Below are 16,387 nucleotides of genomic sequence, written 5' to 3' on the forward strand. Positions count from 1 at the left end.
AACCTATCTGGTCATATGTTTCCCATTAACTTCTGATTTTTTGCTCATTCTACCAAAGCTGTTGTGTGAATACAGCACACACACTAGCTGGGATCAACACTGCTATAAGGACTCTCTGGTATCACTGTAAACCAAAAGTTTTAAGTCTTTCTTCTATGAACCAGATCAGCCTTATTCCAAGACAGATTAAACTGACATTACCAACAGGACATAAAAATACAATTATAAGTACGATTCAGGCCAAAAAAAAAATCTGAAGGATGGGGATTTTCTGGTAATCAGTGGGTGTTTTGAATGAGTAAAGACTGCATGATCATGCCATTTGTCATAAATGGTACCACATAAAGCCAGTTATTATGTGTGTTTAAGAAAGGAGATGGATTTTGAATTTACTTTCGACCTTATATATATATATATATATATATGTTACTTCTGTACTGCCTAATTAGCATAGTTATTTCTGATTTTCATTAAGGTAAACTGAAATGAAAATTGCTTTTTATTTTATTCTACAAATGTTAATATCACACTTGCAAAAAAATGTGACTTGTCATTCATTGTAATTTATTTTTAGATGTCTAAACCGTTTTTAATAGTGTGATGCAATCTGCATGTCAAAAAGCCAGGAGACTTGGACAGGAGCAATATGATTCATTTTTTTAAGAGCTTTAAAGGGATCCCTAACTTAAACAGAAGGACATATTTATTCAGAGATTGAATTAAAAAAAAAATCATCCACAGCAAAAGGCTTCTTACTAAAACGTATTTTCATGAATTTGAAAAGGTTCCAAATTTGCAGAAAGATTATCTGATATATCTTTAAGTATGAAAGAAGAAGAAAAACAATTTGCAAACTAGGAATTAAATATCTGGCAAATACTATATTTAAACTAAATCAGTGATATCTACATCTAATAATATCTATACAGCTATGCAATGAAACAAGCTGGAGTGTGTCTTCCTGACTCATAATGTTTGCTTTTAGTCTGATTTTAAGTTCTATTCTTTAAATGGAGATCACCACTACAAGTTGAATCCACGAATTTTGTCATGCTAGACAATTAGGAGTTTCCATTAGATAATTACCAGAAGTATGTCTCATACAGGAAAAACAGTCAATTGCTGATGTAACAGGATTAACCAATCCAGCACAGTGATCCGGCCCACTTACTTTTGACAGACGTTATATGTGAGTGTACACATGAGAAGTACAGTATAAAGCTTCGCATTATAAATACCACAAAGAGGAACTTCAGCAGTTCTTGGTGCACAATACAGCAGTCTCCTTCTGAGAGTCAGGACTAGAGAGGTAAAACTTTAAATCAGCTTTTTTCTCTTTTAAAACTGAAACTTTTAATTCCTGTGCATGCTGTTGCATACTGCTGGGGTTATATTGAATGAGCACATCTACAGAGCTTTGCAGCTCAGGTAATTTTATAGAAAGAGCCTGAACCACCATCTCTGAATGTATTCAAATGCTGTGTGTTTTTGTACATGTATGTGTATGCATGTGAGTACAAGTGAACTTGAATCAGCGGTATTGACAGACTCTCTTTTAGAAAACAGTGGTTTTTTAGAAAGTTATGCTTTAATGTTAAATCTGTCATCGTCATGGCATGCAAGTGAAATATGCTATCCCTATATGTAATAGAGATTGTAGGCGATAAGTGTACCTCTAGTACATGGCAAGCAACGTATACCCCACAGCAAGAACCCAAACATACTTGTCTGTATTTTATGTTGATTTATGCCTATCTTTTACTTTTCATCAGACACTGTTGGGATAGGTGCTATATTAGAACTATAAATAACTCCTTTAATTATGTCATCTGTTAGTTCATCTAATCATGAATGCATATTTTCATCTGAAATTATTTTTTCGTCCAATTAAACTTTTAGTTCTATTTCAAGCTGACTTTCAGACTTCGTCTAATTACAACAGACTTTGGGCTGTTCACAAGATCCAAGAAATTTCAGTGCATTATAGTGAGGTTTGTGTTACAAAGATGTGTTTATAAGAATGGCTGCAGGGTTTATAATGCTGACAGACCTGTAAGTGTAACAGTATATAACAGTATAGCAACTGAGGTCAGTAAAACACAGATGAGGGTGTACTGTGGATGCCTTACAACAGTAAAAGACTTATAAAAGAGCTTAATTGAAAAGGACTTGCAATATATAACATTTGTAAAACTTTGGTTGATTGTTCAATTACCTCTGTGTGTTTCATTTACTCTAACTATAATTCCTTGCCTGTCTCTTAGCCCATGTGCCTGTAGTCATCTCATGGAAATTAGAGACCTTTCAATGCTTATATTTATAAATTACTCCTTTCCACTGCGAAATACAATGGTTGATGGTAATATACTAAAAGTGGAATATTTTCTGGGTAGGAGGTAAGCACGCACCTGAGAAGACAGAGGTGTGTTAAAAAGAGAATGAGAGGAAGGAAAAGGGTAAACACTAAAACAGAAAAAGCTATTCTAAGAAAATCTGTACAAGTTAACATCCGGAGGGGAAGAACCCCCAAAAGTTATAGTTATAGATGTAATTTTCCCATTTCCCATTATCAAATCCAAATGCAAGCGAGTTTGCTAACTTCAGCTTTGCTCAGTAAGGAAGAGAATGGAGAGGCTACAGAATCTGAAGGCAACTGGAAGCCATGGCAGTGACATAGGGAATGCCTTTTCACTGTAGAGCATAAACTGGCAAGGGGCTACCAGCACTGGTTGAAACTCCCACTCCTAGTAGTCCTATAGATTTCTTTTAATTCCCGCTGTCTTATTCTAATATTACGATTGCTCTGTGTGATTTAAATGAATGAAGCAATAAATGCCTTCTAATAACAATGGGCCAAATGTAGAAGATCTTACTCAGCCTTCACTTAGACAGAATTATTATTGGCATCGATGAGAGGTTTGCTTGAGTCAGAACCAAGTATGATTTGGCCAGATGACATCTAACACTTTTTACCTTCAAAACATTTTTCAGGCATTGCTTGATTAAGCCCAAACCTGAATATATCTACCTGAGAACTTCTAGGCACAGACTAGCATAAAAGCAGGGGTATTTCTGGTGGGAGGGCACTCCCTTCACGTCACAGACATGTGCTGTACTAACTCATGTTTAGGCTCTCAGTGCCTGACTGCATATTGCAGCTGGGGAGCATGTCATGTATTATAGAGCCCTCCAAACAACAGTGTGATTTTGCACCCGTCAGATCTCTTGCCAGTGTTGATAACCTCCAGAAAAGATCTTTTCTTCTACTCAGGGCAGAATTATGTTCCGTCCAAAGTATTTGGAGTCACTCCCCTCATCCCCATCTCATTCACAAGCTATTTAACATCTCCTGCTCTCCCTAACAATACCAGGCAGGACCAAGAGCAAGGTGCTCGTTAAAGGTTTCACTCTTTTCATTCATTCATATTTCCTCTGTTTAGTTAAGCCAGTGACATGTTGAAGGAATAAAACAAACAAAACAAAACAAAAAGAAAGTGGAAAGAAAAGAAAAAAAAAAGGGGGGGGGAGAATGACAGCTGGTGGGGGGGAGGGTCAAACGGAGAGAGGAAAAAAAAGAGTAAATTTACAGGAATGAGAAGAGATTTTAGAAAGGGAGGAGGGAAGGAACCACGAGTAGTGATATTTGAAGAGAGGTGTGTGTTAGGGGAGCAATGAGCATAAGGAAGCCAGCCTGCCTGTTCCTCCCCCTTCCTAATCATAGCCTTTACTCACAGACAAAACTCCCTCCCTCTCTCATTCACTCACTCACTTTAGGCCAATCCGTCCTCTCTCTCTCTCTCCCTCTCTCTGTGTCTCTCTCCTACTCTGAGACAGAGTCAGAACTCTTCTCCCTGACAGCCACAAACATCTACAGCACTTATTGCATTCAGAGAGGGAACCTGCAAACAAAACTTCACAGAAAACTTTTGGTTCTTGTTCCAGAGAATTTGCTGAAGAGAAGGAAAAACAAACAAACAAACAAACAAACAAACTAAACCAGCCCCCCCAAAAAAACTGTTCGTGAAGGGGGAGGAAAAGCAGGGCCTTTTAAAAAGGGAATCACAACAACTTCTGCTGCCAGGATGCCTTTGCTTTGGAAGAGAGGATTTCTGTTGGTGCTTTGCTGGATTATAGTGAGGAGTTCCCCAACCCCAGGATCCGAGGGGCACAGTTCAGTCACTGACTGTCCATCATGTGCCCTTGCCACGCTCTCAAAGGATGTGCCCAGCTCACAGCCTGAGATGGTGGAAGCAGTAAAGAAGCACATACTGAACATGTTGCACTTGAGGGACAGACCTAATATCACCCAGCCGGTGCCCAAGGCAGCACTTTTAAATGCCATCAAAAAACTCCATGTGGGAAAGGTGGGAGAGGATGGTTATGTGGAAATAGAGGATGATGTTGGAAGAAGGGCTGAAATGAATGAAGTTGTGGAGCAAACATCAGAAATCATCACTTTTGCAGAATCAGGTGAGTGCTTGAAAAACAAAACTGTAAAATATCCTTTGTGCCAACACTGCAATTAACTTATTTTCTTCTCCTCAGCAATAATGTTTTCTGAAAGGTTGTAGGATGAAACTTGGGGGAAGGGAGAAGGAGGAACGGGGTGTGTGGGGGGGTGGTATAGGACTCCGAAGGAATTTGGTTTTTCTGACTTAGTCTTGGCTACAGATTACACTTGCTAAGCACAGTCAGCCACATAGGGAAGTCAGGCTGCAGCAGGGTCCTCCAAACTGTGTCTGTGAAGCCAGAGTACTTGCAGTAAAGTACTGGATTGCAGAGCTGATGGTGAAGGAAAAAAGTCTGAAGCCTTTTGGGGAGTTTATCAAGACAGAAAGTGAGCTGCAAACTACTTAAGAAACAACCTTTCATGTAAAAATTAGAGTGGAAGTTATAAAATCAGATGAAGCAGCTTTAACTTTTAAAAGTGAGAGGGCTTTTTTGTGGGTTTTTTTTTCCTTTTTTTTTTTTTTTTTTTTTTTTTTTTTTTTTTTTTTTTTTTTTTTTTTTTTTTTTTTTTTTTTTTTTTTTTTTTTTTTTTTTTTTTTGTTTCTTTTTTAATTTAACACAGCATCTTCGGCAATAAAGAGTTGCAGAGACTGTCAGATGACTTCAATAGAACCGGACAAGTTGCTGTGGCTGATCCAATTTGTAATGCAGACTTCTGCATACTGGAAAAAAGATTCTGTTCCTAAAACACTCCAGCCAAAAAACTGCAACCTTGGTACGGTGCATTTTGAAGTCTTTCACAGTTCTTTTCCCCCTAACACTTATGCAGTAAGAACTGAGAATATATATATTAACTAAGTAATGGCTTAAGACTCACATCAAGTGCCTAAAGGAAACAGCTCTAAAGTTGTACTTTACCCATTTTAACTCAATGTATACGCATCTACATCTGCATATATATATATATATGTTATTATAAGTGAGTATGTTCATGCATGCATCAATAGCAGTATCTTGCAATAACTCTATCATCTAACTAACAGCAACTTTTTATGATGCTGTCTAGCCAAAGCATTTTTCCTGTTGCCAAGACGGTTTTAAAAGAATGTCATTGTTTTGTTTGGTACAGCATATGGTAGGCAAAGTATGCAAAGGAACTCCAAACATTTTTGTTTAAAAGTTTGCTGCAGCAGTATAAACAATTAAGACAACACTCAGAGTTTCCAGTCCTGAAAACCTGTTGACTCAGATGTTCTGATTGCAGGGAAGCCATGCACAAGAAGTGTGCATGTTTTTAAGAACAGACATTCCTTCTGGCTGTCTGATTTTCAACTGTACAAGGAATCCTTGCCTTCGGAGTCCTTGTCAATATACACATTACCAGTTCTTTCAGTATGAGAGCTCAGGCTTTTCAATTTTTCCATCCCCTCCACTTCAGAAAGCAGGCAGAAGGTGTCAATGCCAGAAGTCATTAGAAGCAGGGGCAGCTTAACATTAGTTTAGGAATGAATTTGTAAAAGCAAGGAAATCTCTAGGCTATCTATGAGTCGGATTCCCCACCTGGTTTTCAGCAGCTCACTCTGAGCACAGTGGAACACATATGGCATGAACAGTGGTTTCTCCTCACTGTGTGAGTCCCAATCATTTGTAAACACATTATTGTCTCTCCTGAGCTCTGACACAAAGGAATTTGGAATTTGATATATGCCTACTCTGTAAGACACCCTCCAACTGCGGCTCCCGAAGCCATTGGCTCTCGGGGTCACGTGAGCAGCAAAAATCATGCCATTGCCCACACACTGGCCAATCATCCTGCCACTGACCCCCCCCTACCACCAACTACCCAATACTGACACGTCACTCAGTTTGATTTACATAGCATTGTCCTACTGCTGCTAGCCAAATTAATTTAGGAGCAGTTATGCTATGGAATTGCACAGCTGAAGGATAGGGGCATCCACTGTGTTCTTATGCCTTTAATTCCCTCTGCTGTCCTCCTTTGCACCTCCGCCCATCCTGCAAGCCAAGGCAGGAGGGCTGGTCTGTCCCTTTTTTTCCCATACCTGCTAGGCTTTGACCTGGGACAAGGGAGGAGCAATTAGCAACCTAGAAACCGAGCTCTTGGGGTTTAATAATAACAGGAATGATAACTTCACTCTCTGGAGTAACTTCAGACTGCTGAAACATATTCTTCATCTATAGCCATTCATATCTGGTGTCTTTCTAACATCAGAGGATCTACCACATTTTACAGGTACTAATACTGCAACAACTTAAATAAACTCCACCTGAGATTTCTTCTCATCATGCAAAGGCAGTTTTGCCGGTCAAATATTAAAGCAGTATTTTTTTTTCCTGTTAAGGAAAGTGAAGCAGAAGCAAAGGCAAGGGAAGTATGAGTTAAAAAGACAGAAATAGAATATAGCCACATGGACAGTCCCCACTTTTCATTCTGTGAAAACTGGGAATAGGATGAAGAAGTTTAAACACCAAGCAGGAGAATAAACATGTTCCTCTCACAGTCGGGTTAATGTTCTTTCTGCTTTTAATGTGAAACTCACTCTGTCTCAATAGAGGGCAATAAGAAATCAATGAAAATGAATGGAAACATCTCACATTGTATCAAATAAAGGTCTATGAAAAGAAAAATAAGACTTTAGGCTTCTTATTCCCTTGGGTATGGCTTGACATAAACCAGCCATTCCCCATACCTTTCAGAAGCCACATTTACTACTTGCCTTCATAAGAAAGTAGTATTTACATCTTTCATCAGCCATATCCTCAAACATACAAAGAAATGGAGTGAATGAACAAACAGTGCCCTGTGCATGTGGCTCTGGCTTGAGACTATTTTCTAAAATAGCAAAGTTCAAATGAGCACAGGCTTCAGACAATTAGAGGGGAAATAAATGCAGTGAACCTGTCTGAAGCACAGGTGTAGTTATGTCCAGGAAATCAGCAAAACGGTTGGCAGGTAGTTTTCACAGCTAACAAATCCAGACAGATCTCTGCAAAACTAATGACCGTGAGTATTGGGCAAAAGTTTACAAGTGCACCCTACTGTCCTTTGGCACTCTTACAAGTAGAACATGAAAATTATTTTCTACTTGCATATCAAACTAAGATTACTAACCTCGATTAGTTCTGCTACGAGGGTAGCCACGCCAGAGTTCTCTGGGTTCTTCAAGGTCTTTAAAGAGTGTTTGAGGAGAGGGGTCAGTCACATGATTTTGTGACAAGCAAATCCAACAGGTTCAGCAACAGAGATACTCAATACTCATAAATAATGATTGCCTACTTGCTCATTTATTATTTTAAGCAGATAGCTTATTAAGCATATCTGGGATTTTGCCAAGTGAATTTGATCCTGGCAACTAAACTACCAATGAAATGGGTTGCTAACATCAGCCCCCAAGAAGGTGATAGGAATTACTGGATGGAAATATTAAAATCCAAAGGTTTATTGTTAGGAGAACTGCCAGGAAAAAAAATTTAAAAAAATGAAAGGAGATATTTGACAGCTATTTAGACCACTTCTGTGGTTTTGTACCACTTCATACTGAATCCAAGGTGAACTGACTTTATCATGTGATGCCTACTTTCATGTGCAGATGGATGCACGTGTGTATATACTCATGCCCTTTCCTAGGAAGATACCTACCCCTAACTGAAGCCAAGAGGGCAGTCTGGGAAGAAAAAAAAAAAAAAAGGACGTATCGTTTATGTCTCTATGAATAATGTAATCAATTTTTCTTTTGAAAAGTACTGTATTTAATAGTACAGGTATTCGTGCTGAGTAAAGAACGGCCACGAGAGGGCACACTCCAAAGGCTTTTTGCTTTACGCAAGGCAACCTTCCTGCAAACTCTTATTTTACCTAATTGGATCCTGACTCTCGGAGATCTTTATGCTTATCTGTAGATTCTCCGAGTGTAGCTTGTTCCTCTCTCCTAGTTTATTTAAAAGCCGTAGATTCACTGGAGTGGAAAACTGCGAAAAATGGAAAATAATGCAGGAAGGAAACAGAGGGGAAAAAGATAAACCAATGGATGCTAGAAGTTCTGGAAATCTAGAGAGATCAGAAATTATCAATATTATTTTTTACAAGATACTGAGAAATGTGACCATGAATCATCATCTGAGATGATTTGCTCACACCTTTTTTTAATGCAGTCTCCTTGGCTTTTAGAAAACAAGCTTATTTTCCCTTGATTATTTTCTTTTTTTTCCTTTGATATACCATATCAAAGATTTCAAGTTTAGGAAATGAAAGCAAGTTACTTCCAGAAGAGGAAAACCACTCTGTACTAATCTGTTTTATTATATTAAAATGTGAGAATTCAGGGAGGTTGGTGTACAGGCAAACGTATGTCCTTATGTCCAGGTGTGCTGAGGCAGACATGCTTATATCCCTATGTATCTGTGCACACACCATTCCTGCAGATAAGTATGTGCATCCATGTGTTTTCCTGTGTGCAGGATATGTCTCCACTGCACCCGTGTAAATGATTCATGCTGAGGAGCTCTTATATCTAGATAGGTCTGTGAAAAGGCAGTGAAAGGCTATGAAAAGGCAATCTCATTTAATGCAGCAGAGCTTTGGAACGCTGATTTAGCACTGAAGCTTAGTCTACTGGAAAGCAACTGGAAGTTCTGTTATTCATTTCAGTGGGCTTGGGATTTGGGCCTTAGTGCACAGAAATTGAATATTTCAATGAAAAAAGACCGGCATCTTCTGATCCACCGAATTTTAGATTTTACAGCAAATTATTACAAATATGTACAAAAAAAATTGCTCTCTCTTTTATAAAAGACAAAGACTTGGTATTGTTTTTACCTTGGAATATGTTATTGGTGCAAATGACCCTAAACTTCGCTTGAGCTATTTCAGGCATAAATGCAAAAATCAAGTAAAAAGAAAAAAACCTTCAACCAAACAAACACCTTTTTTGTTTCTAAATATTTAAAGCCATGTGGGGGAAGGGCTTTCAATTTGGAAAGAACTCAAAGCTGTGGATGTAAAGTGTTTCTCTCCTAACAAAATAGCGGGAGAGAGTCAAGGTTCACCAGAACTGAATTATTCCACATTCTGAATGACCTTGTCAGTGCCTCTTTGGGTTAACTTTTCAAGAAAAGGTATTTAAATAAAGTTTCTGCTGCTTCCTCCCCCCACCCCACCCCCTCTTCACTCTCCCCAAGAATGCTTGGGGAATAGTTCTTTTTCCCATTCTCCTTTTTTGATTTATTTTTCCCTTACAACAAAATCTCCCTTTCCTGCCAACAAATGATAGGTGAGCATAAAGATAAGGTATTTGTTAATTGTGTTGTAATTTCTCCTCCCATTGTAAGAGGCAACACTTAGGGAGCAGGAATGAAAGTTTGCAACTTGGATGACCGGTCACTTAAGCCAGATAGTGAATAGTTAGAACAAATTGTTTGCCAATGATCCAGAGGCTGAAAGGCATTTACAGAAATGTCCACTGTCTAATCACGGTAATAGGATGTTTGTAATAATCAATCTGCCTACGGGATAATTGCCAGACGATAACAGTGCTAAATTCGCTGAATAAATTCTACACTGCAAACAATTCATCTAACTCCAGTGGTCACTCATTAGTAAACATTTTGAGCAATTATCTCTCAATAACTGTGCTCTTCTCTTCACTCTCTTTAGAGAAACCTTTCTAGTAACCTATTTTTTTTCTGTCTCCTGGGGAACGGAAATGAGAAGTGAAGGGAAGGATGCTTTTGAATGTAATTACAGATTGGCACGCAGTACAAATTCCCCCAAATCTAAACATAGGCAGTAGTAAAGTTAGCAACTAAAAAAGGAAAAAAAGCTAGCTTTGTATGGAAAAACAGTTCACTTAATGTAAAAACGGTTCAAAATTAAGCACCGGTGAAGCATGGAAATTTAAAGTGACAGCATCATTTTACAAAGTGAGTATTTTTAAAGGAAAATTTAAATGCTATGTATAAAAGGAAATTAAGAATAAGTCACATTATAATGTCAGAAAGGATAATCACTTTCATTATGAAAAAAAATCAACCTTAATTATTTAACAGCATATGGTTAAAATTTCATGAAGTATCTCAGCATTTTACTCAACAGAAGATCCTTTCAATTGTATAGTTTAGACCCTACCTAGTACACACATAAGTATATAGCTTGAACTAACAGGGCTCGGTCTTGAATCCTGCTGCAAACTGCAAATAAAGGAACTTTGACTACATAGTTAAAGCCAGCCATACTGAAGGAAGGATCCTCAACCTCAGAGGAAGAGCACACTGGAGCTGCAGATTACTCCTGTGAGCCCAGCATGATCCATGCAGGGCTTCCCCTCCAGTCCCCCTGTGCCCTCATGGGTTCTGCCAGTCTCTCCATGGGGTTCCTGTGCCGTGCCTGTCACCAAATGCTGCTTGGGAGCAGGTACTGAGTGGAGGGTCCTGTGCATAAGCCCTGAACAGCCCTTCCAGAGGTGGAGAGGATGGTACCTGTGCAAGGCTTCCGTCTGCTTGCATGTTCAGGTTTCTCTTCTAAAAAGGTGTGCGAGCAGTGGTGAAGAGAAAACCAGATATGAGCAAACTCCCATGCTATGTATATACTGATGCTACACTTTCTTTCCATTCAGTAACTCCTTCCATTAAACCTTTTTACCATATAAGCACTACTGCTTAGGGCTTGTATTTTTAACCATTTCTCACAGCATTTGCTGGTGTCACTTGTGCTGCTAGGCTGCTCCTTTGGCATCACAGCTCTTATCCTGGAAGGGACTTTGTTTAGCAATAAAGCAGAGAGGTGGCCTCTCCAAAGTTTTGGGAAAGGGAGATGAGGAAATCAAAGGGGGCCCAAAGTAATCCCTTGCCTCCTTTTTCAGCTGCTTTCTGCTATGATAACAATCCAGGCTGTTGACATGGCTGTTTATATGAACATGGAAGTGATGAAGGCATTACCACTGTTGGGCTGTGGGTCTTTCCACAGTAGTCAGGCAGGAGGAGCAGGATGATTAGAAATGGAAAAAGACCCTTGCAAATCAGCTGTGGCAGATATAAAGGCAGGACAAGAGGATAAACAAAATGTAATTATAGAAGTGATACAACCCGCAGCTTTCAGGAGTCTCTCTTTTACCTTCACTTAGATGAACAGTATGTTTCCAAAGCTTTGATCCTGTCTGTTAACTGAGATCTAAAAGGAAAGACTGCTAAATCCATAAGCGATATCTGGAGAAAATGAAATACAGTGATTTTTTTTTTTTTCTCAGACCACTTGAAGAATTTGTTTTATTGTAGTGCCAAACCTTTCTGAAATAAAGATCTTGTTGTAAAGAGAATGTGTAACCATAATAAGCCAAATCCAGAGGTCTCAATTCAGTTTTAGCACAGGCCAAACTCTGATTTCAAAATTAACTTGTCTGAGCATAGTGACCTCTTAAAGACTGCAGGATTCATACCATTTGTGCTGTGTGATCGTAACAAACTAGTTGTGAATGTGAAGAGAATTCAGAAAAGCTTTGTTTTTTCCTAATGTGAAAGCGTGCTTTTTATCCCCAACTTTGCACCATTCCCACTCGCCTTCTAAAAAGACTCGTGAAAGGGAAAGTGTTTTTTAACCACTATAAAATCTTTTATTAGCTATGCAGGTTTGAAGGCTCAGGATTTTCTTTCATTCACAAATATTAGGCTCAGATAAGCTCCCTGTATATTTGATAAGCTCCCTGTATATTTTTTCTTTAGAATCTTTATTCACCATTTTTTGTGAAAATGTCGGTAACCACATCCAGAGAAGCTGATATTGTAGCTAACAACCTATAGGGTGGCTGTTTTCCCTGTGTAAAGACATGTTTTAGGGTACGTTGCTCAATCTCACTACCCTCAAGTAAAGAAAAAGCAGTACCCATGTATTTTCACTGAACTGTTCAAATATTTTTTGTATTAAGGAAGAAGTCAACTTTAATGCATAGATGAACATTTGAAAAACTAATTAAAAGAGTTTTTGAGATCCTGTTTCTTTCAAGGAATATTTCTCAAAAAGAGCGTTTGCATCACTATGCTTCTGGCCAGTGCCTAAAGTCATATGAGTATTTGCTGCTGCAGATATGTCAGTTTGTAACTATTTTCCCCTAGCACTAGCAGGGAAATAGCAAAATGTAAAATACCATGCATTAGCACTTAACAGCATTAGGTTGTTCTGTGACACAGGGCTGCCTGGCTTTTCAGATTAGATGGATCATATAGCTTCTTACTTTGTTGAGCAAGACTGCACACCCTGCCTGCTTTCTCCAGAGCGTATGTTTTTTGTGTCCATATCTAGCACAGACCATCTGCTTATGCACAGGACCCCTGCTAGTGTCAGAACTGCTGTCTCTGCCCAGTTTGGTTTCTCAGGAATACAGGAAAAGTTTTGCAATTCCCAACAATATGTCCTTATTCCACACACCGGTCTGGGAGTTCTGAGGAAAGAGAGAAGCTGGGTGCCAGAACACCTTCTGTGGCTTTGTGTAAACTACCTTTAGTAGTTTAGTAGGCAGAAAGCAGAACAGGTTGGATGGAGAGTCTTGGTGGGCAGCAAACGACTCCTGGCACATCGACTGCCTTCAGGTTCCGTTAAGGCCCAGATTCCCCTCAGAAAGGGTTTATCAGGACTGCGCTTAGGAAAGGGATAAACTAAATTTCGAAGCTTGCTATAGAAGAGAGAGTCAGGGGAAATGAAGCCACAGGCTGGCTGGTCCTCACAGGCCTTAGAAGTACCCATTGTCATAAAGAACACTCTTTATAACATCCATGTGTACAAGGCAACCAGCCTTTTGGACCAGACTTTATCTGGACTGGAGGAATGTCATTGTACACCTCCTCATGCTCTGAAACTAAGTCAGGAGTGGGATTATTGTCTATTACCTGACTCTGCTCCAACACAGCTGGCAACTTTGCCATATTTTGATTTCCAGAATGGAAAAGAAAAATTATATTAGCTGGTAAGAACTGATTAGCAAACTTCCAGTCATTATTGAATGAATCTTAATTAAAAAAGTAACAGAAAACCAGTAAATCCATCATGTCTCACAGTACCAGTCAGCTTGCTCTTTCTTTTCCATAAGCTACTTCCTTTTCTAAGTCACAGTCCCACTGGTTCATGTAGCTCCCTGAGAAATTAATGTAACTCACTTTGGAGACTGGCATCAGCTGTCTGTGAGAAGCAGTTAACACAAACCATGTGTTTCCCTATCTCAGTGACAGTTAAAGTCTACAATTTCACACTCTCACTTAGAGGGAAAACAAAAACAAAACACTGTGCCCTTTGGACACTGTAATTCAGAAACATCTGTCTCTTTGACCTGGGAATGCCACAAGGGAAAGCTGAATGTGTCAGTGCCAGTACCTCACCAGAGAAGAAAAGCAACAGGTAGCTCAAAGGTCAACACAGCCTGCCTACAAACTCCAGAAATCAGCAACTCTTGAATTAGCAAGCATACACAGGGTAGATAGATGTCTGTCGTGATTTTGCTCCACTTCTGTCTCCCCTGAGAATGGGTGAGCAGGGTGATAGTCAGGAAGCCCCTACTAGTGAAGTTCAGTGGCAGTGGGAAGCAAGGAGAAGAGCCTTGATACTGTGAGGGTAATTTTTTCCTGTATGTGTCCGACTACCTCTGTTTTGCTCATCACTTGCTGTTTTTAGGGTGCAAAGTTCCAGTTCACTGGCAAGTAAAACTACTGCACAGAAAATTGGGTTAACAACTGTGGGTAGCCCAAGAATAATATCAATGACAAACTGATAATTATGAATACTGTTCCTGTCTCACTAAGATCAGAGATATCTGCATTGAAAATCTGTGACCCCAATCCATCCTGACCTCCATGCTAAGAAAGAACAAAAGATGCCATCAGGGCTTTTTCTTTGTCAAGAAAATAGAAAAGTACCTCTCTTAAGAAAATAATATCACGACCATCCCCCAGCTAATTCATTCTCTCTTAACTTTTTCATGCTCTAGTGATCAAATCATTAAACAGCCCTCATTATTCATTCCAACTTCTGCCAGGGATATGAGCTCTGTATCAGAGAAACACCTCCTCACCATCACAATCATCATCATGACATCTCAGCAAGTTGATACAATTATGCCAGAGAACCATCCCCATAATTATACAGTTCTTTAGCTCATTTCTCAATGTCTTCACCGTTACTATAATCACTGCAAGTACAGTATGTTAAATTAAGAACAGGATCTACAGCTAACATCTCACAGGATGAAGAATCTGCCTGCTGCAATTCTGCAATTCTTTACAATATAACTCTGCAAAACTCTTAAAGCTGAGGCTCATATTTTAGTGTCCGTTTGTTTTTGAAGCAATTGACATTTACAACTAATTTTAAGATGCATACGAAGAATGGCTTTTTATGGAGGGAGAAAGGGCAAACCTCTTTCCCACATAATTTCCAAAGTATTGCTAAAGAATTGGCAGGACTGGACCTCATTCCCTAACCAGCTATTACGTGCAGATTTTTATGCATATGATACATATGGACTGCCATCATAAAGCATTTTTGCCTTTCAGTTAACAGTGATCACAAAGACAGCTTAGGCAAATGAACTCTTAGCAGTCACTGATGCTTATTTGTCATAAGATGCTTTACAATAGTGACTATATTGTTGCTATAACAAAATGCTCTGGTTAAAATATTATACTTTTCTAAACAGAGAATTTTCACAAAATACAAACTGAGGAGGGGGTGAGGTCAAGGAAGGTTAAGACCAGAAGAACCATAAAAATTTAGAAAGTAGAAAACCTAGGGAACGTCATGCCTGTGGCAGAAGTAACAGAAGCCTCTTTAACAGAGTGTAAGCAGACATACTAACAAGTTCTTCCTGTCTATTTCCATTTACCAAATCAGGCACAGCCAAGAAAATGTTGCACTTTGAGATTTCGAAGGAAGGCAGTGAATTATCAGTGGTGGAACATGCTGAAGTGTGGCTCTTCCTGAAGGTCTCGAAAGCCAATCGGAGCAGGACAAAAGTCACCATCCGCCTGTTTCAACAGCAGTGGCAGCCAAAAGGCAACTCTGAAGGAACAGAAGATACGGAGGATGGGAGGCTGAAAGGTGAAAGGAGTGAGACTTTGATTTCGGAAAAGGCAGTGGACACCCGTAAGAGCACTTGGCACATCTTTCCTGTCTCCAGCAGTGTCCAGAGACTCCTGGACCAAGGCAAGAGTTCTTTGGATGTGCGGATTGCCTGTGACCTGTGCCAAGAGACTGGAGCCAGCCTGGTGTTACTGGGCAAGAAGAAGAAAAAGGAAGATGATGGAGAAGGGAAAGAAAAGGAACCTGGAGAATTCACAGGGGAAGAGGAGAAAGAGCAATCACATCGGCCCTTCCTGATGATGCTTGCTCGGCACTCAGAGGACCGGCAGCACAGGCGGCGGAGACGAGGCCTGGAGTGCGATGGCAAAGTCAACATCTGCTGCAAGAAGCAGTTCTTTGTCAGCTTCAAGGACATAGGGTGGAGTGACTGGATCATTGCTCCTACAGGTTACCACGCCAACTACTGCGAAGGAGAGTGCCCCAGCCATATAGCAGGCACATCTGGCTCATCATTATCTTTCCACTCCACTGTCATCAACCACTACCGCATGCGGGGCCATAGCCCCTTTGCCAACCTCAAGTCATGTTGTGTGCCCACCAAGCTGCGGCCCATGTCCATGCTCTACTATGACGATGGCCAGAACATCATTAAGAAAGACATACAGAACATGATTGTGGAGGAGTGTGGCTGTTCGTAGACCCGTGTGTGCGCCAGACCCTTCTCGTCGGGAAGAAAATGTATCAAAAGCCCAAGAAGAGGAAAGACCAGACATGGTATAACCTTTTTTGAGTGAAACAATCATCAGAAATATAAGCAAAAGCAAAAGAGAGAGAGAAAAGAGAGAGAGAAAAGAAAAAAAA

The 16,387-nt window shown here is 39.7% G+C and overlaps 1 protein-coding gene across 2 annotated transcripts; it reads left to right on the forward strand.

Annotated features, from left to right (window-relative positions):
* The first annotated feature begins 1,227 nt into the window (after window positions 1-1,227).
* Window positions 1,228-16,338, forward strand: INHBA (inhibin subunit beta A). 2 transcript variants are annotated; one of them, XM_027902426.1, is made up of 3 exons: window positions 1,228-1,309; window positions 3,943-4,470; window positions 15,338-16,338. In XM_027902426.1, the coding sequence occupies exons 2-3, from the start codon at window positions 4,083-4,085 to the stop codon at window positions 16,222-16,224; spliced, it is 1,275 nt and encodes a 424-aa protein (XP_027758227.1). In that variant the 5' UTR covers window positions 1,228-1,309; window positions 3,943-4,082; the 3' UTR covers window positions 16,225-16,338. The 2 variants fall into 2 exon arrangements, with proteins under 2 accessions (XP_027758227.1, XP_027758228.1); XM_027902427.1 differs by lacking the exon at window positions 1,228-1,309 and adding an exon at window positions 3,107-3,112 and having other exon boundaries at window positions 4,263-4,470.
* Window positions 16,339-16,387: the final 49 nt, after the last annotated feature.

Source organism: Empidonax traillii, unplaced genomic scaffold, assembly GCF_003031625.1.
Source record: "Empidonax traillii isolate 1590-97213 ecotype Southwest subspecies unplaced genomic scaffold, ASM303162v1 scaffold873:size564455, whole genome shotgun sequence".
Lineage (NCBI taxonomy): Eukaryota > Metazoa > Chordata > Aves > Passeriformes > Tyrannidae > Empidonax > Empidonax traillii.

Bases quoted from the DNA above. Each gene is read 5' to 3' on its own strand.
- INHBA (XM_027902426.1), top strand. From the start codon at position 4,083: ATGCCTTTGCTTTGGAAGAGAGGATTTCTGTTGGTGCTTTGCTGGATT. The intron at 4,471-15,337 runs GTGAGTGCTTGA...TTACCAAATCAG, and splicing joins CATCACTTTTGCAGAATCAG to GCACAGCCAAGAAAATGTTG.